Source organism: Apus apus, chromosome 12 (assembly GCF_020740795.1).
Source record: "Apus apus isolate bApuApu2 chromosome 12, bApuApu2.pri.cur, whole genome shotgun sequence".
Classification (NCBI taxonomy): Eukaryota; Metazoa; Chordata; class Aves; order Apodiformes; family Apodidae; genus Apus; species Apus apus.
In genome coordinates this window covers 11,058,960-11,082,591 of record NC_067293.1, presented here as the reverse complement: position 1 = coordinate 11,082,591, position 23,632 = coordinate 11,058,960, and the positions used below count along the sequence as shown (strand labels likewise).

Here is a 23,632-nt window from a genome sequence, read left to right as displayed (position 1 = left end):
CTGGATACTGGTTTTTTGACTTGTTTGCAGTTGTGTGGTATGGAATTGCAGTACACAGTTTAAAGGTCACAAGTATTAAATCAGTGCTAACGTGGAGAAGAACAGGAGGCCTGATGCTAGGCCTTGTTACATAATGTTGTCGGTCTGGTCCTTACTTGAGCAGTGTGAATAGCTGTAAAGTAAATCTGGCAGAACTTAGTATTTCACTCTAGTTATGAAATATTACCTTGTGAAAAGTGCCACTGAAATCAGTGGACTATGACAGCTTACACTAGGTGGGGCTCTGCCTCTCACAATATCCCTAAATGGTGGTGGGTGGGTACAGGGCATGAAATTATGACATGCAGTTGACAAAATCTAGTCTTGTTTTTGGGAGGAAGGGATTAAGCAACAGGATTTTAATCTGGGTAAAACACATCTGGTAACTGTTGTACAGATTAGTGTTTTAATAGTTGAAAAACATGTATTTTTACCATTTACACTTATTCTCCAGTGTTTTTTCACGAAATTTCTTAAAGAAAAAGTGACTAGGACTCTTGTTACTTACAGGTGAAGATAAACTTTACATTAAGAGCTTGTGAGACAAGAAGGAACAAGTATAGATAAATGACTATTTAATACATCAGCTTGTCACAAAGAATAATATTTGCAATTTATCACAGTTTTGTAGATAATAATGAGAACATTCTGGTAGTTAGTTTTTTTATTGTGGTTTAGTTTCTTGAGGGTAGCCAAGGTGTGGGGTGGTGGGTTTTTTGTTGTTTGGGCTTAGTTTTATTGTTCTGTGACAGCAAGTGTTTAGTGGGTATGAACTACCCAATTGACAGAACATTGGTCCTGTGAGATCTAGCATGTACTTAGAAATTGTAAACCGAGGTTATAGGAAAATGTACAGTATCTCTAACAATATTGCTGCACTACTGCTTATTGATAACCCCGATTTTAGGTTCCCCGGAATCCTGACCTCCCAAATGCAGCTCAGGTACAAAAAGAGGAACAAAAGAAGATAGATGGATCTATGCCTCTGAATACTGAGGAAACTGAAGAGAAAGAAAAGCTTTTAACACAGGTAAAATAAAAATTGCTGAATTATTTAATAATATGGTTTTACTAGTATGGAATATAAATGCTGATAATGATAAATACGCACAGGAAAAGGGCACTGATGTTAGAAGAAAGCAAACAAGATGTAATGATTTTGCTTTGGGGGATCTTTTCTGTCCTTGAGCATGTTTACGTCTTACTCACTGTTTTCTTGAATGTCTGCAGTGTTTCTGAGGCAAGAACTTGTACAGGAGATGTAACACAGCAGTACATGGAGAAATTCAATCAGTGGGTTTCTTGTATATAGGTCTTGCATGTTTTTTGTTTTTTAATCACAAAGGGTTTGAATGAGAACAAGCATCTATCAACACACATGGTATTTACAGTGATGTATAAGACATTGTGTCACATCTGTTAATTTTGTCCCAGTTAGGTTGTTAGGTGTGTTCCTTTTATAGTGGGACTACATCCCCCTGTCACTGGCTAGTTTCTTGACTTTTTGGACTGTTACTCTGTTAGTTAGGCTTACTTAAAAGCTAATTGTGTCTCAAAGTAACAGGATTTTTTGATTCAGAAAATATTCTGTAAAAGAACTGGAGATAGTGTACCTTGAGAAGAAATCTGCAAGGTCACTATTTGACTATTAATGTCACATGTTCACTGCAAAGGAAATACTGAAGCTGGTGCTGATATGCATGTCAGTATTGCTGATAATGAATCAAAAGAAATATTTGTGTTATGTATATTTGAGTTCTTGTGAAGATGCTATGGAGTGAGCTTATTCATCTGGAGAGCTGGCAGAGTTCCTTCTAATATATTTCTGTGATGAAGAAAACACAATGCACTACAAATTGCTGTCAGGCATGTCATTTTCTTGTTTGTTTGTTCTTGAGGTTTTCTCCTTTCCCTGTCTTTAAATTGTAATGTCTCATTTCTGGATGATGATTTTGTGCATTGCATCTCACTTAACTGTTGCTCAGTTTTGGATTAATTTATTTGGTTCATAACACATTTTCTGTTTGACAGTGCCATAGAGTTTCCATTTGATTGCATCTTTTTGGGCCAGCATTTGGTTCTCGACATATTTAGGTTTTGATCCAGCTGTTTGTCTGGTTCAAGGTTTCTTTATGTCCAAAGAAGGAGCTCTTACTTTAGATACTTGCAGTACTCTTAAGATTTTGTAATGGCACTTATATTGGTGCACCCTGGACTTCTAAAACATTTGCTGCTTCTATCTGCTGAAGGATAACTTAAAATGACAGTAATCTGTTACTGAGCCTTGTTTCTTTGGAGAAATGTAAAAAGTTTAAAAAGAAAGTCAAGTTATGTCATGCACAAAAATAACTGTTCAGGCTTTTAATGATTCAGTAATAAACCCTGGATAATAGAAGTTTATGGAAACCTGAAAGACCATTAACCACTGTAATCATGTGACATTGCAGAGGCATTGTCAATTGGAGCAGATGATACGTACCTAAGACAAAATTTTGCCAAATGTTTCCCTTTGACTTAGTAATGCCTTCTTCATCTCTTGCTATTTACAGGGCTTTACAAACTGGAATAAAAGAGATTTTAACCAGTTTATTAAAGCTAATGAGAAATATGGTCGTGATGATATAGACAATATTGCCCGTGAAGTGGAGGGAAAGTCACCTGAGGAGGTCATTGAGTATTCAGGTTTGTGATATTAGGAAATATATTTCTTATTCATGTGGTATCACTATCCCATTTGCTACATATTCTTTCAAAATTACATGATGTAGAATTTGGATGTGTATGAGAATATTTTTTTAAAAGTACACGATAGTTGTTTTCAGAAGACTAAAATCGATTAAAAAGGTTGAGTTTGCAGCATATAAATATGCCTTCAGCTGCCTTTATCCCTCAGTCAAATTTTAGAACTTGGCAAAGTTAATTTACATTGACAAAATGGACTTGTGGAATCATGAAGTTGCCTTACATTAGCAACGTGATTCTTTATGCTGTGAGTATATGTACTGTTTTAGCTAGTACACTGTCTTCTGTATTTCCACAGTGCTTTTTAATTTGTGTAGAATTCTTCCCCTTTCATCCTTGGATTTAATTTTACTGAGCAACTTCATAAAATTTAATTTTGCCATGTTCTTTCAATAACTTAAAAAGAAAGAGCTCTGCAAGACCTCCCTTCAAAGTTTTGAATTTATTTTGAGTTGGCTTAAAGATGTCAGTGGGGATGTCAAGGATGACTAGTTTTTATAACAGACAAAGTAGTTTCTGACCTTAGCATTATGTAGTGAAAACTGAAATGTGAATGTTTCACTGCTGGACTAGCAGCTCGTAAGTTATTTCACCATTGTTAGGAAAGCTATCCTTAAAAGTAACTTTTTTCAGAATTTTACATAATTACCATTAATTACATTGAATGTTACAGTTAATAAAACTTTTTTTTTAAAAAAATTAACTTCTGAAGGCCCTGAATAAAGGGTGTGTGCAAATTTATTTTTTGGCTAGTATAGTGAAAGGGAGAGTATTAGCAAATCTTTTGAGATTTAATGCAACCACAAACTGCATAATTTTATTTTTTTTTTTCCTGGAGTGCCTCATCTGAATAAAGTAGCAGAGAGATTTTATTTTACAAGTTATGTTTTGCATTTCTAGCTGTTTTCTGGGAACGCTGTAATGAACTACAGGACATTGAGAGGATTATGGCTCAAATTGAACGAGGAGAGGCAAGAATCCAACGGCGAATCAGTATCAAGAAAGCCCTCGATGCCAAAGTAATCCTTGCAGGCTTTTCTTTTCTACAGCTGTCTTCTTCTGCCTTCCTTCAGAGAAGGAATGGTTGGGGATGGGAGTTCTGTGTTTTTATATAGCTTATGTGGTACACTGTAAGCTACGCTGACATGTAATAAATCCTTGCTGTAGTATTGTATGTTTAATGGTCCTTATGTTTGTTCTCCATTCAGATTGCAAGGTATAAAGCACCTTTTCATCAGCTGCGTATTCAGTACGGAACAAACAAAGGGAAAAATTACACAGAAGAGGAAGACAGATTTTTGATATGCATGTTACACAAGATGGGCTTTGACAAAGAAAATGTGTATGAGGAGCTCAGGCAGTGTGTGCGCAATGCTCCTCAATTCAGATTTGACTGGTTTATCAAATCTAGAACTGCAATGGTAGGTATCAGTTGCATGGACTATGTCATTATATCTAGTTTTTTTAAATAAAATACCCTTTTCCCTTAGTACAGCAAACAACACAGTACAGGTGAAATAGATTAGAAAACCTGCCAAGCTGAAGTCCCATGTTACCCAAAGTGATTAACACAGAGACTATCCTTGTAACCTTTATTGCAAACCAGAAGTTTTACCAAACAATGTCTCTGGAAATAAGACTGCTTTTCAGAATTATTGGACATTATTAAAGACTGAAAACACTTGAGTTATATACTGGGAGGCAAAATCAGCTTTTCTAGTATTGGTACGTAATTCCTAAAAGTATGAGGAGGTTTAATAATTCATGTAAGATTTAATCACTGAAGCAGTTGGTTTAAAATTCACTTTCTAGTCGAGAATAATGAATTTGTTTAGTTCTATTTTTCTGAAGATTTTGTTCATACATAGAGAATATAATACAAGTTTGATAGCAAGTAGGCTAGTACTCTGAATTTTAGCTGTGTTTCTTTTCCCCTTTCTCTGTCTGAAGAGGGAGTAATTTTTTTAGTTTAGTCATGAAGTAGGAAGTGATAATACCAACATAAGTTTTGGTGGCTGCAAATAATAAGCTATGTAAGTGCCAGTCTCAGAAATATGGAACTCGTTAATGATAAACTGTTAGCTCTGCCCTGAATTTTTGCTCAGATCTCTCCTGATTCAGTTCCTTTTTCATATGAGTAAAATTTAGAAGTGTGTGCTCCTTACATAAGAAACATACACATGTATTTTCATGTGAATGTATTTATATGGGAAACATGTACTTCCACTTTTATTATATACTGGAAATAACTTAATCTAACTAATTTGTGAGAACTGAGAGCTGGAGCATTTTTTTGTCTGTTTGAATCCAGAACTGTATTGGCCATGGCTGATATAAAAGGCTGAAGCACACAGTTGTCATAGACTATGCCACTTGTCTTGCAAACTAATTTCTAATGAAATGTTATGCTGCAGTCATGTAACTTGAGTGTGGTTTCATATAAGAATCTGGATTTTTATAGTAGCTTAGTGTAGCAGTTGCAGAGCCACTGGGCACTGCTGCTTCCCATCTTTGTTCTTTCAGAGTTCTGGGTAATGTAGTAAGAATAAGTAAAATGTAAGATAAAATGTAAAATGTGTATTTGAACAGGTAGGAATATTTTCTTTTCCCAGTGCTACTTATAATTATGCAATACAGTTTCAACTTGATATTTCAGTAGTTAGTGTTTTTGAATAGTGCAGCATTATCTCTTAATGAAAAAGAACTGCAAACTTTACTTGCTAAAATGTCTGGAGAAATACTGGATTTGAAAATTATGTTCATAAAGAGAAAACTCTCCAATATTTAGTCTGTTATGAAGTTTTAAGTTTCTGCGGACAAATCCATTTAAATAGAATTGTGTACTAGAAATAAAAAATGTAGCTCACTGTTTAATATTAGTTGATGTGTAGTTAAGTCAGGGCTAGAGTTGAATATTCAATTTACAACTTCTTGCAGATCCTTATGCTCAGCATGACTTTTTAAAGGGGATAGGAATAATTTGCTTAAGTGTAGAAATATGTTCTGTGGTGTCTAGTGCTGAAATTGAGGCACTGGGAACACAGTGAATCTGTTGGCTTGTGTTTTCTTTTAAAATTTTATCCTTTAATATTTTTTAGTTTTTCTGCTATTACACAGTTGAAAAATAATTGTATGGAAATACAAAGCCAAAGCAATTTTTCACCTTTAATGTGCGTTTGGTTCTCTTAAATGTTTCAAATTGTTATGATTTAATAATTGCCTGTATGGCTTTTGTGTGCTAAAATATCCTGACATTTGTGCAAGTGTTAGTTTCTATGGGTCCGTTTTGCTCTAGCCTGGTAATTCTTGTGAAGAAATGTGCTGGAAAGTCATTTGGTACTGGGAACAAAGAACCAAGTATAAATACAAATCTTTTATAAAGGGGGGGAAATGGTAAAGTTCAGTTAAAGTGGATAAAGCTTCATAGAACACTGAAATTCGCATGTGATCTCAAAATTACTCTTTATTACATTCAAACTGATACAAAACAAGATAGAAAGGGCAGTCTAAGTCTGAAAAGTACTTAACAAGCTGAGAAATCTTTGTGTTCTACTAACCACTAGATGTCTCTTGAATTCCACAGAAATAGCTAATTTATCTTCCATCTTCTGATTTCTGCTTCTTTTCCTTCTGCAGATTTCTCTCTGAAAAATACAAATTCTGCTTAATTTATTTATTCCAAAACCAGATGCTTTACCCTAAATGTACATTTTCAAAGAGCCTGAGACTGCCTACAGTTGTAACTTTTTTTTTCCTCTGGGCACAGCAGTTTAAATTTTTAAGTTTAATTGTAATTGTTTTTTTAATTTCTGTTAGGCAGGATGAATACAAAATACTGTGGCAGTAGTGAATCGTGTTTCTGTTTTCTAAAGTCATAAATTATGCATATTCTCTTTTACCTTTCTGCAAACCCTACCCATTATAAAACAAATGACTCCTTTGTAAATACAGGAATATACAGGCCTGTTGACAGAGCTTAGGAGTACTTTCACTCCCAAGTCAGCATCTCTACCTTCAGTCATGCAGAAAGTGATGGTTCAGTGCTCCCATCTTATTTATTGCAATACTAGTCTTTATAGCTATGAAGGGGTGAGCAAAATACATCTTATCTCTTTCCATCCTAAAGTGAAAAGTATCAGGCCATACTGAAAAAAATCTCATCTCTAAAGGTACAAGGCATTTTAAACGCCTAAAGTGTATTTTCATTGTAATAAAATGGAATGGGTCAGTCCATATGGAAATTTCAGTGCAGGATTTATCATGCAGATCTTTTCTCACTGTTTATAAAAGAGAGTTGCACTAAGGTAAAAGCAGATGAACAATAACTAAGCTAATCTTAGTATATGAATATTGAATGTTTTTTGAAAACCCGAGTATGGAATTAAATAATTTTGAACATAGTTATGTAAATGGAAGGATTTGTATAATGTATTTAGATGATTTGATGATTTCTCTTTCCTTAGGAGTTTCAGAGACGCTGCAATACTCTGATATCATTAATAGAAAAAGAAAATATGGAAATTGAGGAAAAAGAAAGAGCTGAAAAGAAGAAAAGAGGGGCAAAAGTCACAGCAGTATGTTTATCAGCACTTACTTCTAGCGGGGCAGAATTAAATTATATTTTGTTAGAAAATGAAAAAATAATTGTAGTCACTGTTTTAATATAAATTATTAGCTGAGAGATTAAACTGAAATATTTGTCTATTCACAACTCTCCTAGATTTTATGTAGCTATTCCCAAATAATCTTTTGTTTAATTAGCAGAGGAAGACTCTTTAAGAAAACATAGAACAGCCCTCTTTCTAGCTATACATGTACATCATATGTTTGTTTAACTTTAATCTTAGATTGTTATTCCTCCCCTGCATAGTAGTTCCTGGAAGAAGAAATTATAAGAAGTGCTTTTATTTTGAAGAGTTGTCATCTTTAGAACAGAATTGTATATAAGTCAAGGTCCTGATCTTTTCATCCAATTCATGGTATGTTTGGTACCTGTACCAGTGAGACCATGTGATGAATTCAAGAGGATTTAAGGGGTAGCAGTATTAAGTGTCTAAATCTGGGATTTTTTGTTTACCCTTCCATTAGATTCCACAAAGCCTAAATTAAATATATAAAACATGAGGGTCACTTAACTTCTTTTTGTAATAGTTAATCATGTACTTAAAATTATTATTACTTTTTAATGATGCCACAATTTTGTTTAATTTGTAAATTATTTTTTCCCCTTTCTAGTCTCAGAAGAGAAAAGCAGATGTGGCTACTGAGAACTCTGGAAAAAAAGATGCTAAGAAAGTGAAGTCGTGAACCTGAAAGCTGAATGCTAAGTGTAGAACTACCACTTTCTTCTCTCCATCTACAAGTGTTAATTGCCAACTTCTTTGTATTCATGGTACTCTCCTCCAAATCCTATGGTTTAATTTTGCAAATTTTGTATACTTTACAGTGTCTTTCTTTCCCTAAAATGTGTAGCTTTATATCTTATGCATTCCAGTATTTTTGTGAACTGTATTTTGTGAGTTTTATGTCTTTGGCAAAATTCACTCAGTCCTTGTTTTTTGAAGCTTGTGCTGAGGTTTTAGCTTTTATATGCTGCTGCTTTGAAAGAAAACCTAGATTCTATAGCTGTACTATTGTTGTTTAATATTTTAAATTTTTATGGCTGTTGGAAAATAAAGTGACTTAATTATTTGAAGAGAAATATACTTCACCTTTGTTTCCCCTAACGTCTCACCCTTTTTTGCATAGCTACATTTAGAGTGAATGTTAAGGGTTGTATAATTGTGCCTTCATCATTGATCAGATTTTTTTTCAGAGGAGTGCTTAGATAGGATCCAGGAGCATGACAGAACAAAAAAATCTAATTAGACTGACATCCTTGTTTGCTGTCAGCATTAAATTGACATTTTTCTATGAAGTATTAAGAAGGAAAGTGAGCAGATACTTAAAATTTTTCTTTTATATCACTTAATTCTAGTGGGCTTCATACGTGCTTAAATACAGGGTGAGGTGTTTTTCAGAATGACCTCTAGAGGAAAACTTTTCTATGCCTAATAAACTGAAGTTGTCAACTAATAGCTTTGTTAAGTAATAAACAGTATAATTTGTCTTATGGTTGGTAGATTGCTCAGCTCTGCTGCCTTGTGCTAAAAGATCCTTGTTGCTCTAATTATCTCTGCTAACTTTCTGCTTTTACCTTTGATTCAACATGTCAGTCAGAAGCAAAGGGGATATGTTATGGAGTGCTCCTTTCTAGTATTTCTATTTTAATGAAGGGATGAAAGTCTTGAATGTGTGATTTTTTGAGTATGCAAGAATAGCGTTTATTAAGCAGGTTCATACTTTCTGCTCACCTTGGAGTCTTCCTTTCCTGGATCAGTAGAACAGTGATTGTGACATCTCATGTTGTACTTCAATCTTCCATCTCTGATCTGGTGTTTAGTATGGACCTTGCTACAGTGAGATGTGCCCTCATAATGCCAAGTTAAGATGAATGCAGTCTGCTTTACATGGTACTTCTCTTGAAGACTACTTGTAAATTTCTTCTAGTGCAGTTTGCTTCCTTCTGTGTTTAGAGATGAAAAAAAATCTCTTTAAACTCTTTGTATTTCATGCTTTGTACTAGCTGCCTTCTTCTGTATCTGTAAAATTCAGGACTTTATAAAAAGTTCTTGAGTCTTAGGACAGAGTTCTGCCCCTATTCTTTTATGTAGTTTGAAATATGTTGCAATGCCTTCGAATTTTTCTGGGATCAATCTCTGTAAGCTTGATGAGTAATTCCCAGCGTTTCTTGATAGTCCGTGTTTAAAGTTTGGGGCACAATGGGTGTGATGACTTGGTTGAGCATTTTGAAGGATTAATAATTTGATTTTGCATTTTGGAATGGGGCTTTTGTTTGGGGACCAAGTTATTAATTATTTCACTGAGCTTTTTAATTGTAAGACTTCAAGTGTAAGAAAGAGTATTAATCTCTTGAGATTAATCTTTGTTGACAGCTACATCTAATAATGATAAGGCACAGTTTTCAGACAGAAGGTTAGTATTGGGTGTCATCGCATGCTTTTAAACCTGGATGGGGTAGGTCTGCTCAGAAAAAAGGATGTCTTTTCAAATAATATTTTTGGTATTGGAGTAGTTGACATCCTGCTTTATCCTTAGGAGAAAGACAGACCTCCCATGTAACTATAGGCTGGAAAAGGGCCATGCTACATACACAGTTAATAATGAATCCCTGGAGCGTTGTTTTTAACAGAGAGAGGAAGATGCCTTATTTACATTTTCTTCTTCACTCCTATGTCATTCAGTAAGTTTATGGCCTGAAATTATAAAAACAGTAGAAAGAGGAGGGAAATAAAGGTTGGAAGAGCCAAATGAATTTTTGTTTAATTACATGGCCCTGTCTAGGCCTTATTCCGTTGCTCCTGTTTAGCACTGGGTGAATATTTTAATGTTTGGACTCTTGAAATAAGTGTGTTCTGTTTTTGTTTATTGTAGATTAGCTTTGTTTCACTTGCATGTTTTTGTGTATCCAGTTTCCCTCTGCAGTGTATGGAAAGTCTTAAATGGTAATAACTTGTTCTTTTATGCATATTTCTTGTTTTCAGTTACCACCTGAATTCATGTTCACTTCTCTGCTCCTTCAATCGTGTGCTATACTAGCTATATAGCAAAGGATAGTGCAATTGTTCTTCCAGATGTTACCCTCTTGATCAGATAGCTTTTCTGAAGCATGATAGATGCTCCCAGGAACTACCTGTTATCTCTTACAGTATGTAGCTTCTAGTTCAACTGAGTGTGTTGTTGAACAACAGTCCATGAGAGCACTTGTGCACTATATACTAGCTCCTCAGCATATTGAGCCTTCCCATCCATCATGTCCCACAGTGATAACTAAAGAAAATTGCTAACAGCTGCTGGTCAGGATAGAGTAAAATAGATCTTTCTTTTCCATTTTTGTTCTTCTAGTTGCAGATACACACACTGTGTGCCTAGCTGTATCTAAACGATATGCTGCTGTGACTTAAAATTAGATGGATTGAAATAAAGCAGTCTTCCTACTCTTAACTGCTACTTTTTTAGGTGAGGAATACTGTTTGTAAGAAATTTGTAAGCACTGAATGTTATGTGATAAAAAGCTTCTAAAAAAAGTCTGGGCCTTTAGGCAATTTGACAGTTGCCAAAAAATTATGTGATATAAAATTTTGAAAAAAACCCACCCTGTTTCCTTTTGAGTAGACAATTAAAATTTGATTGTGTTACCATTAGGCTTGAAGAAAGAAAAAGTAGACATCTAGCAACTTTCACATGTCAGGCAGTGCATATAATGTTCTGGGAGAGGCCACAACAGTTGTGTTCTTTTTCTTTTCACATATTCATCACTTCCAAATTATCAGCTCATTAATTTTTGAGCTATGTTAGTGACAACAAAAAAGTCACACAGCTGACCAACATTATATTTAGTTTCAATTTATTAAAATGACACAGCAAAGGAATTCTTTCTCCCTGCTGGTAGTATTAAACCATCTTTAGATACTGTTTGCACAATTAGAATTACTATAATAAAATATTAAGTGAGAATTTGTTCTTGTAGATTAGCATTGCTTGTTTGATTTAGTGCTAATGCTCGTTATGGTTTAAAAAAGCTCCAGCTTTCACTCTTGAGATCATAAGCAAGGGATACAGTATAGGGAAATTAATCAGAATCTTCCTAAATGCCTGATGGAAGTAACTTCTGTTAAGCAGCTCCTGCAGCATCTGCATTTCCTGCTGTGCACTGCTATGGTACAGACACTGTCTGTGCATGCCTCTTCTTCAAGTTCAGTGGAGGGATTAAGATGTTTCAGTGATCACAAATTAATGCCAAAGCTAAAAAATGTGGGCCTTACAGGCTGAAAGAGCATATGGAATTTCATGGTCAGCAGCAGTTTATGTGAATATGAAGTGACACAGTTGGTGCAGACATTGGCACTTGAGATGTTGGAGGGGACTGATCACTGACTGTAGTTCTGATCTGGTTAAGATAGCTTGACAGTTGTTACATTCTGCCTAAGTTTGTATAGTCCATGTACTTAGCTTCAAGCATGTATGTAAATGCTTTGGTGGGTCACAGTTATAATCTTTGATATGTTTTCTTGAAAGAGTTAAAAGTTGAACTTGGTTTGCATATTTTGAAATGTAATGTACTCTTTAATTGCATTTGCATGATCTCCATACTTTCAAAAGAGCCTTAATAGGAGTAATATTTGCTGCCTCAGAGGTATGTCTGCATTGTGTTGTTTAAAGATAACTCCTAAAGTTTTTCAAGTTGAGATTTGTTTCTTAAGTTGTACATATATGAAAATAAAAGTTAATACGAACCTGGTGTCTTCTGGTAGCTACACTTATGGTACAGATGGGCCCGTGCACATGGATACTATTCAAAATAGTTTGTTTTCATTGTTCTTGTACCTCTCATAACCTTCAGACTATAGTAGCTGAATAAGGGGGCTGTGTGGCTGTTCCCACATCTGCTTTCAACCTTTCTAATTTCCTGTAATCTAAAAGAAAATACTAGTAGTGCCTGTATTTTTGTGACAGCCTGGCCTCTGTTGTCTCTTAGTGTGGTATGATACAATGTATGTTGATTGAGTATTAAAGTATATTACTGTTTTTATGTTACTCCATACTTCTGGTGTATTACTGAAATAAAATATACTGGAGCTTAAGTCTACAAGACAGAATGGTAGGCACCAGGAATTTTGTTGTTGCAGCTGTTGATCACTAGTAGCCGTGCTAGATATACTGCTCAGAGAGAAGCATGCCCTAAATGAATGCTCACTTTTCCACTTGTTTTTCTCAGGACAATCACCTAGAAATAATGGAGAGACAGTAAGGAACTCTGGAAGACCAGTTTGTCCTGGCATTGGCTGGTAGCAATTAAGTCTGCTTCACAGTGACTTTTGATAGACCTCACTCTTTTTCAGGTGAGGCACCTAGACCAGGATGACGGAGGTGGGAATGGGGATGGGGATTGTGTTACCTGGTTCTCAGTATCAGGGCAGAAGAATTATTGGGTTCACTACAAAGAACTGTAGTTCTTCCAGATGATAGTGTCTCACAGTGCCAAACTGAGCATGACTCCATAGCTAGTTTCTACTTAGTGTTTCACAGTGCCAAGCTGAGCATGACTCCATAGGTAGTTTCTACTTGCATATGGTCTGTGCTGGTCTACCAGCACTAAAGTCTGCCATTTTAAAGATTTTTTTTCTTGGAAGTAGTACCTCCCAGTTCTTCTGGAGAAGATGCTCTTCAAACATCAGAGCTTTTACTGGGAACAGTGATCCTATCTGCAGAGCTACTTGGTTGCTATGGAGTTTGCAGAGGAGTTTGGTATTGTGTTGTGATGATTCTTCTTGCTTTTATGTTGCTTGCACAGTGTTTTTGGGAACATGTGGTTATAGACATCTTTTTCAGGGAACAGACCGTTTTATTTCTACATGGCAGTTTCTTGCCATAACAAAAAAGGCTGAAAAGTCATCTTCATTTATCTTCTCATTTGTTAATTGGGTGAACACTGCTGAAGGCCACAAAATGTTATATTCCACAGAGCAGTTTGGTAAATGGCATTTGTGGTGTGTCATTTTTAGCTTAACAGATGGATGTTTTGAGTCCAGTAAGGTTTCTGTTATTTTTCTCCTTAGAACTGTTGCTTTCACATTTTTTCAAGATAGCCTTCTGAATTTGTAGGTACCTATCTAGGTATCTCATGTCTACTCCTTCAAAATATTTTGTCTTTTTTTTTGCTTGTGTTTTGTTTGTTGTTTTTTGTGTGTGTGTAGTTTTTTTTTTTCCTATTATTTTGCCATTTCTGCTTAGGAAATGAAAGTGTATTGATGACTGAGGATTTAAAATTATTAAACTAAGGATGACAGTCCTTAGGCTCATAAATTTAGACTTGAGATTTTGTGAAGACAGTGCAAACGGTAGTGCACACTGGTGGTTTACAAATTCCATGGAACTTTTACAGATTTTCAAGGATATGTCCATGCTGTTAGAAGTCAGTCCTGACTTATAAATAAATATAATACAACACAGCATTTTTTCAAGTTGTAACTTGCCACAGTTTAGTGTTCTTGAAGAAATTGGCTGTTACACATTTTTAATCATAATTCACCTTGAGGAACTTGCTATAAAATATTATCATCTTATAGCAAAGTCAGCAATGCAGTAAACAGCCATAATTCTAGACCTTAAACTTTCTTTTCATATTAATGTCAATAATTGTTTCCTTTAAGTATGTATGGATAAAGTGTTGACAACTTTGCTAATTACTCTTTTTTGTTTCACTGCCTGAAATATATTTTTATTGGTTAATGCTTTGTAAAAGGAGCTCATATTCCATGGTAGTAGGCATGAGAACAGCATGGAAAAAGAAGTGAGTTTTCGGCTCTTCACTGATACTGAGTCTTAGCTTTTCTTTAGTCAAAATACCTGAATAGATATAGTGAGTGAGCTTTGTCCTTTGCTGAAAATAATAGCTGCTCATTAGAAATGCTGAGATACCTTTTATAGGCATGTGTGTGCTCCCCTGCCTACTATGTAGCAATCTACGCCCCCCCCCCCCCCCCCCCCCCTGCCTACTCTGCAGCATCCACTCTCCCTTTCTGTCAGCTCCTCTCAGAAAAACTCAGCCCAATGTGGCTTGTTGCCCAGTTTCTGCTCTCAGTGTCAGGAAGAGCCCTCTGGCTGGTGGCTGCCCCTTTGTCTTGAGGTGACACTTGTGCCTGGTCCTGTAGATGAACAAGGCCATTCATGGTCTTGGAAATACTGGGTGCCCCTTAGGATTTCAAATATGTGGATTAGTGTTTTCATTCAGTACCTTGTACCCTGGGACAAGAGAGGCTTTGTTTGTCTGGTCTTCCCTCTGCCCACAGCCTGTGTGAGGCCACCATTGGTGCACGTCTCCAGCTGGGGGTTACAAACCCTCCTTCGAGGCATTTGTTGTTTTCCTGTGCTAAGTCTGTGAGACCCCTCTGGACACACAGTTGGGCCAGTCCTGGAGCCTGATACCGATCTGTGCTGCTGCGGGCTGAGCTTTGCTTACCAGACTGGAAAAATGAATAGAGACAAGGAGTTTCAAGTTGTACTTGTGTACTGTACAAGTGTACTGTAACCTGCCTTAAATATTGTTTGGTATTTGGATAGAAGGGTGGCCAGGGCCCTGTGAAGAGCAGGGAGATGCACAGGTATGTGCAGTGTGCTGAAGAAAAATGCAGCTCTTGGTTGAGAGGAAGCCTTTGCTTCTAGGCCTTATTTCAAATCCTGCTGGGTCAGTTGACATCGTAGATATTTTCATAAGGAGGCTCTTTGAAAACCTGTCCAAATGAACAGATTGGGGGTCTTGGCGCAATTCCCAGTTCGTGGGCAAACACTGCTCTCACAGCAGGCTCCTCTTCTGGCATTTGAAATGCGGAGGGAAAAGGCTGAATCTTGGAAACAATTGCCCATGCCAGGCTGCATGAGAGCTGGGCTAGGAAATTCTGTGTGTAATTAACTGGAGATTGATGGCTCAATCTATTTATTTATATTGGTATTAAACTGAAATGTAAAGTAAAACCACTGTAATTTGCTGTTGAGGAGTGGAGTTATCACTGGAGGTGTGTGAGTGCTTCAGGATGGATCCTGGCTTGTGAGGATGGTGTTGGGCTTTTCTCCTCTCCAGCTTTCCCTGTTTGCATTGCTCTCTTTCAACTGTTCAGATCCTAAGTGCTGTTGGTAGGTCTGAAAGGAGGAAATCTGAGGACAGAGCTGGCCCCTTTGTATGAGGCTGGTGGTGTGACAATGCTGAGGTACTCTCTGCAATTACTTAGATGTTTCTCTCAAAGGGGGCTGTAGTCTGGCTGTAGTCTCATACCAGTACCTCCAAAGGGCTTGGCTGGCTGGCTAGCTGCCACAGGAGGTGATTTGGGTAGATCTTCCTGTCCAAAAACTGCTTTATGTTCAACATAAAAAGCCTCTATCAAAGTTTCAGCAAAGTTATTATCTACTGTGGCACTTGGTGCACTGCTCTGAGCCAGCAGGAGAAACTGTGCAGACTTCATATTCACGTGCATTCAATTGCTGCTTGAAAGCAGGCCCCTCAGCACCATCCAGGGCAGCATCACTTCCAGCCACAGGATTTTCCTGTGGTGACCTGCTATTAAAATGATGTTGCTGGCATTTTGAATAAATGGAGTAAACAGTCCACTTTCAAAACAAAATGTTTCAGCATTACTTGATAGCTTCTGTAGGTACGTATATCTGAACAGATTTTACTTACTTTCGTTATAAAGTGATTTTTGTACACATAGTTCACCTTTCCGTGGTTCACATCACTTGAATGCACATGTGGAAGATGTACAAGAAATTTATTTTGCCGGGAGACTCAACATTTTCTTTCCACATTCAAAAAGAAATATAATTTTATTTTTTTGTGATACTCATTGATAATTAACTGCTCCGTGCGCTGCATCTTATTATTCTAAAGGCCTGAGGATTTTCTGTTGGAAACAAAAGGAAAATCGATATCAACAAATTCAGTTGTTGCTTTCTTATTAGGTTACAGTACTCAATTAAATTAATGTCATTGATCAATAGGTGTGATTATTGACTTGGGATGCATGATGTAAAAAGTGAATAAATAAGGATTGTCTTTGTTTTTATAACATGAAAACATGTCCAAGTTGATTGTGCTGCAAGTTACTTTGTAGTGAGCCTGAGGTGGAATCAGAAACACAAGAATAGTATCAGCCTATTTACTTCTTGGATGCTGATGGGATTTTCTTAAAATGCTGACTGACAGTCATCCCATTTTAGAAGTTAATTTAGAAACTTTGGGTGTAAGAGTTTGCTGTCTGATCTCAGGTCCTGATGCCCATCTGATCTCCTGTGGGACTGGTCAGAAATTGGGAAGTTAACCTTGTGTATGATCCTTTTAATTGTTTTCTGCCTTTTATGTAAATATGCTCAGTTACAGATGCTGGTAGAGCCATGACCACGCTGTTTTGATTCAGTAGCTGAGGGTCTATTTCAGGTTCACCTTATGGAGAACGGTATCTTGACTTGGTACTGGCTGAAGGAGATTACTGTTTCCATAATCCCTTAAAATGCTGTAGCTGTGAGACTGGGAAAGTCAAGGAGTGGTGGAGACTGTTTAAGGTAAGCCGTTGACCTTACTCTGAAGTGCAGATACCTTTCTGCTGATAGTGTTGGAGAGCAGCCAACTGTCCACTGAAGTGTGAGGGTATCCTTGCCATCAACTAGGGCTCCTACCAGGTGGAGGGAATGGTCCTCATGTGCCATGTGAGCATGGCTATTTCTTTCTGTGGATTCTTACAAATACTGTCTTGATGGTTGAGTAAGAAATCAGCCAAAACCAACTGAAAACCAGAACATGGTTGCATGATATTTTTTTTTATATTAAAAATACCAATTCTTGTACATTGTGACAGAGCTTATTCTCTTCTGATACTCTGTGTTTCATTTAAATAATAGAACTGATTTGAATTGAAAAGGTTGGGTACAATGATTTTATGAGGAGACTGAATCTCTGGCAGGGAGTAGAACAGACATAAATTTCATTGCTGTAAGTTGGTTTATGGTATTCTGTGGATTACTAATTTTTAAATTTTCCTACTACAGAGCTACCTCCAACCCTAATGGTCTTTTTGTATTGACAAATTGCCACAGTTGCTTTTGTGTTTAGAACTCAAGATGTTGATCCTTCTTCTCTGATAATACATGTACTAAATGTCTACTAAAGACTCTCTAGAGTCTGATGTTCCCTAAAACAGGGTGTTGCTGACTATTTTCATACATGCTCGTAGTTGTGGATCAGATGCTTTGTTGCATGTTGTGCACCATTTCATTTTTACTATTTTCAGAGCCCCATGAGTTTTTGCATGCTTTGTGTACAAAGTGAGGAGTGTTGGAGGCTTACCTCAATCTTTGTGCAGAGGCAGAAAACAGGGATTATGGGCAATAGTTCACTGTAAACAGGAGCACAATGCTACTGACTTGTAGTAGGTGGAAAAAAATGAATTGGTAAAGGGTCTCTTCAGTGTGGTTATTTTCTGATACAAAAGTCTTTGGAAAATGACGTATGGTGGTATTCAAGGGGCTTAAAGTCCACCTGATTTACTTAATACTTACCTCTAGCTTGCTCTGTGTATCTACCTTTTGAATATTGTATGTGGGCTGACTGCATCACTCTTCAAAAACTGGGATCTTTTCTACACAAAGGTTCAATGCAGTGTTGAACACAGGACTAGTCTGCTTTGTACTTAATGCAGCAGAGTGAGTTTGTGTTAAAGTATGGCTTTGCTGAGGCTGTGTTAGTGGATTATGAGCTTGTTTTTTCTGTGTTGATTTTTGGATGAAGGAAAACAACCTCAGATTGGCAGCATTGCCAGCATATCTACATACATAATTTATTTTTAATTTAAAGAGCTTTGAGATGTTCATCTGTTCTCATTGGGAATTGCCTGTTCACTGAGAGCCATTTGGTGTTCTTTCCAAAGGGACTCTTGGCATTCTCTAGAAGACTTTCACTACTATTTGACCTCTTTAATCACCTTCACAGAACTGTGTTGTGGCTCAGACTGCTTTTTCCTCTTTTTGTGCAATGTCTTCTGGCCTTGGCCAGGATCTAGACTTGTTCCTTGCTGTATTTCAGAAAGTCCCAGAAGTGAAACAATTCTTCTGCGTTGCAAGCACTGCTCCTCTAATGGACTTGTTCTGTCCATCATTTATTTTTGTTGAACATAGAATTTTGTGCTCTGGGTACCATTCTAACCTCAACACTTTTTTTGCTGTCAAAAGCAGAAATGTTGATAAAATTAAGCAGAGTTTGTCAAGGGGCTTTGCAGCTGTTCCCAGGATGCCTTTGTTTTACATATTCATGTAACTCAGACTATGCAAAGAAGCTAATGTTTATGCCTGTGTAGCTCTTTGATCTGTGTGTTTTGCAGAATCTCCTCTGCCAACCCACAAAAACTGAATTATTGTAGCCCACAGCAGAAAGCTGTGGCTTTCTGATTTCAAACAATAGCTGCTTATGTTCCTAGTTACAGGGCAGTCCGATTTCTGGTTGAATTCTGTGCTGTGCAAAAAGAAGGTATCACCTCTGCCCCTCAATAGTAATGTCTGGCAATAATTTCTGGTTGACTTAATCAGAATAAAGTGTTTTGGAATTAAAGTGATTCCTAAACCCCAAGACCCCCTTGAGGAAGTCCTTGGCTGCTCTGGCAGGCCTTTATTATCCTACAGTTGCAGGTGGTAGTTTCATGCAGTCTCCTGCCACTGGAGCTACTCTTAACTGACGCAAGAGTATTGAGCAGATCTCCACAGTGAACCCAAGGCTTATTTTTCCTTTTAAATATGACAACACAGTTCAGCTACTTTGTCCATGCTCTGCTGATGAACTTGTGCAAAGGTTCCCTGAAAGTGTGAATAAAGACAGATACCAACGCTGGATTGCATTTTCTGTTTCCTCCAATAATTCCTTTGATCAAATTCAGCAGAATTTCTCTGGTGGTAGCTGCAGAGAACAGAACTTGTTTTGTTTAGTCTTACCTGCTAATATTTATGCTGTGTATTTCCTTAGGATTAAGATGGGTTTTCATTTCTGTGTTACAATGGCACTGAGCAAAGTGGGCTACGATCTTGGCTAGGGTATATTAATAAGAGCCTTGTAATAAGATTCAGTGTTTACAGTTCTTTCCAATTCATGTGTTTTCTGAGTAGTTCACAGTATCAGGGCCTTAGCTACATATAAAAATAAGTAATTGATTTGCTTCCTATTGAGTAAATGACATGCTGGTGAAATGATTCACGAATAAGAAATCATGAATGTCACTGGCACGCAAGTGGGAATCATCATTCCCTTAACAGATTTTTTTCTGATCGGGTTTAACTTTCCATTGGGAATTACAGTTTCACTAATTTAGCAAAACTGCCCCATAAATAACTCATCATTTTTTATAAGTGTCAGTTAAAGGAATCTGTATTGAAGTACTGGGAAATGCCACTTGCAGAAGAAACACTGCTGCAAATAATGGGAAAATTGCAGATGTATTTTATACCTCTTCAGAAAATCAAAAAGTCTCATAAATACAGTCTGTAAAAATGTCTGTGGAAGAGTTAACATAACTGTACAAGCAATGAGCCTGACCTTTCAGTGTAATTTATTTTAGATTTGCTCAATCCTTTTTTATTAAAACTAGCACATCTGAAGCAGAATTAAATCCTATTATACCAGCTCTGTGATTTTATCAATTTTTCTCTGCCATGGCACACTTTATTAAAAATGACTTTGTTTCATATTGGTTAATGCAATCAGGGGAGTAAATGAGGTTTTGTGGTCTTTGGTAAAGAAAGAAGCGTGTGGTTTCTGTCCTTGATAGCAGTGTAAGTTACCATGAGGCACAGCTGAGTTTCAGCCCTACAAAAATCAGTCCAGGTATTTCCTCTGTGGTGGTAAAACACAAGTCCCAGCACTGTCCCAGGGTCTGCACTGGTCCACTGATGGAGTTATGTAGGGACAGATGCATTACATATTTGTGCTTTCTTGTTAGCAAAAATATTTCTATGAACTAGATACCAAATCCTTAGAGAACCTATTCATATCAGATGAGGAGCCTTGAAATGAAAACATTATTCTTCAGTTCTATGTGGGAGATTCGCCCCATGTCTCCATCTCACAAAACCAGAGGAGTGCTGAAGTCAGGCTAAAACAGCACAGGGAGTGTTTGATCTCAGTTACTCAGCTTGAGGTCACTATCATAGGCTGGAACTTAAGCCTACTACTCAATTTAAAGTAAAATAACTTTTCACTAGTAATGCAGTAGTTAAAAGCAGCACATACATCTATGTAGGCTTAGATTCTGCTGTGTCCCTATTAATGTGACCCTGGGATTAATGAGAACAGTTGGTTTTGGTCTGGCAACAGTGGTACTTGCACCAGCATCAGTGCCTCAGGACACGGAACAGGCTGCCCAGTGGTGAAGCTTAGCCCACTCTGAACATCCCCAGCACAGGTGTTTTTGTGATCTACTAGGCTTGATTTGATGTGCTATCAAGACTTCTGGACTTGTGTGATAGTAAAGCAATTATTCTAAAGAAAGAATTTGTAAGGCAATGTAGCTTTTCTGTGACTGGAAAATATGTGCAGTTATTGAGTCCCTGTGTCTCTGTCCTTAAAAGGAGTCACTTAGAGCTAAACATAGGTCTGAAACATTTGGCATAATGGAGGGCACAGACATGCCCTAATTGAAGATTTCTACCTCTTTTTTTTTTTTTTTTTTTTTTTAATGGGGTTTTGTGTGGCTGCTTTGGCTGTTTGGAGGTCCATCAGCTTCCAGAAATACAGATCCAGCAGACTGGTCTCCTTGTTAGCTCTGGCACAGGGGAGAGATCAGCTGCGCAGTTTGCATTCACAGCAGGTTTGCAGTTCTGTTTTACACCTGTCCTGAGCACAAGACCTCTGAGACATGAGCAATGTTCATTCTCTTTTTGATAGCCAAAGAAATCAAGGTTTTATGGTTTTATATCCATTCAAAGGGGAAATAGGTGGTGGGAGAAGGAATGCAGAGTTTTGTAGTGCTGTATTGACCTTCTGGCAGCTGAGCAGTTCTCCAAAAGCTCTTGCTCTTTCTGGCTCTTTTTCAGGATCATCTGATGATATTTCTGTGTATGCTGGGCTTTCTTCTTCGTTTCCCACTATCTCGCTAGCTTGTCTTTGTTTCTGGTACCTATAAAGTCCTGTGTTCCAGTGTGAATCACCAGTTACCATCAGTGGAGCTTTTGGTCAGTGTTCCTGCTCCCTTAGCTGACTTGGATACACCTTTGTTCTGAACAAGGATGTGTGTTCGTAGGCATCCCCTGCCTGTGTTTTTTCCCTCTCTTGTCTTTTCCTGGAGCCTGTTTTTCATGCTGACTGTTGGTGTTTTCTCTAGAAGCCAGTAGCTATTGAAGTGCTAGTGTATATGCTGCTCTTGTGTGGATTTTATCTGGCTGCTTTTCCCCTCAATTTCTTGCAGTGCAGTGTTAGGTGGGATTGCAAAAAGGGGATTTAGATGGTGGCAAGTATTTTTGCAGGTTTAAAGCGTGTCCCATACTTTTTAACTGACCAACTTCTACAGCATTTTGGAGAATTTACAGCTTCTGTTTAATGGGGTTTACAATTTCAGTACCAGCCTCAGTAGCCTTGCTGAGCATATTTCCATGCTTATAATATATTTACAGTGAATAATAAGAACTGACACATTTTGTGTGTATAGGTTAATGCCCCCAAATCAGGTGCTATAAATTGTTATGGGTGGGTAGCTGGGGCAAGAGCCTTTTCCCCATCCACTGTTAGTTCATATTTTTGTTTCCTCTTCTCATTGCAGTCAATTTCCTTTCTCTTCTCTCCCATGTCATGGGTATACACTGAAGGAAGAGGCATGGCTGGAGCTATCCTGAAGGGATGCACTTTGTGGGAGAAAGTGATCAGAGTAGCCTCAGAGGACCTGCTGCTTGGGTTTAGGGGATGCTGAAGCTGGAGCAGCAGCTTCTTTGCCTTCCCTCTCCAGTGCACACTGCAGAGACACTGCACACTCCTGCAGAGCACCATGCTCAGCACAGCTCTTCTTGGTGTCTGACTGAGATGCTTTTATTAATGCTGTGATTTTGCCAAGGTTCTAAGAGCAGCCTTTGTGAAAGCAGTAGTCTTCTCCCTAAAACAAAGTGCCTCAAGTTCTGGCTTTAAAAACAGTTTTGCAATTTGGCAAACCTCAAGTAGACTTTTGCTGTAAAATACAGTGAGTGTGTTACCTCACAGGAGTAAAAGTAACTTAATATGCATGTCAGGTACAGAATGAGCCCTCTGGGCGGTGGTATTGGTGGTGTGGGACTATATAAAGGAAAAATAGCTTATTGCTTATTTCCATCTGCCCACAGCTGACCTTTTCCAGGTGCAATGTATTTCATCTGGTGCATCTGGAAACGCTCCAAAACTGCAGTCCCATAGGCTTTGAGACTGTACATATTTCTTTAGAGAAACCCAAATATCTGCAAATAGGAAAAAAGGAGAAACTCTTAGAAGCGAATAGCCTGTTGATCACTGAAGCAGCTCTTAGTTTCTAACAGGTGCTGTTGGGTTATAAATGCTGCCTGAACATGCACTTAGAACAAATTTAATTCTGGTGACAAGTAATGAGCTGATAAGCCCCAATGCCATGAAATCCACTGCTTCATTACTGAACAACTGCATTACAGCCCACCTCAAGAGCAGAATTTCCTTTATAGAAAGGAAACTCTCAGGAAATGTGAGGCTTTGCTGCTCTCTACACTTGCCCAGTCCTTGGCCTCACTGCTAAGACACTCAGCAGTGTTACTTGGAGAGAAGGCACAACCACAAAACTCATTTCACATGGACCATTGAACAGCCATTAGACATTAAAAATTTTCAGTCCCTACCCCCAGATGGAATTTGAACCAGTGACCTGGAGGTGAAATGTGCTGCTGCAGTTCTCTGGAGCTTGCAGAGTGTTTGTATTCATCCCGCAGAACACTTTTTCTGTATCAAAAAGCAAATTAATCTGTCACTGAGACTAATCCTGTTTGTCTCAGAAATAAACACATTTTTCAAACGTAGAGGGACTATTTTGACATTCTGAATTTTCAGAAAAAAAAATAAAATTGCATCTATTTGGTCATGCTTTTCTTTATGAAAAGTCAAGCTGGTACTTCTGACCTAGATGACTTTTTTATTAGTAAAAAGGTGGACAACATTCATATCCTCTGGTAGTGTAGGAGTCTTTCCCTTTCCAACAGGCAACTTTTAGTTCTAAAT

The 23,632-nt window shown here is 37.5% G+C and overlaps 1 protein-coding gene across 3 annotated transcripts in view; it reads left to right on the top strand.

Annotated features, from left to right (window-relative positions):
- The window catches only part of SMARCA1 (SWI/SNF related, matrix associated, actin dependent regulator of chromatin, subfamily a, member 1), a 30,581-nt gene extending 18,143 nt beyond the window's left edge, over positions 1-12,438 (top strand). For all 3 annotated transcript variants that reach the window (XM_051630540.1, XM_051630541.1, XM_051630542.1), the window contains 6 exons: positions 947-1,069; positions 2,589-2,721; positions 3,682-3,800; positions 3,990-4,202; positions 7,245-7,355; positions 8,017-12,438. In XM_051630540.1, the coding sequence (XP_051486500.1) occupies positions 947-1,069; positions 2,589-2,721; positions 3,682-3,800; positions 3,990-4,202; positions 7,245-7,355; positions 8,017-8,088 (771 nt within the window). In that variant the 3' untranslated portion in view covers positions 8,089-12,438. The remainder of the gene's footprint in view (positions 1-946; positions 1,070-2,588; positions 2,722-3,681; positions 3,801-3,989; positions 4,203-7,244; positions 7,356-8,016) is intronic.
- The last annotated feature ends 11,194 nt before the right edge of the window (positions 12,439-23,632 follow it).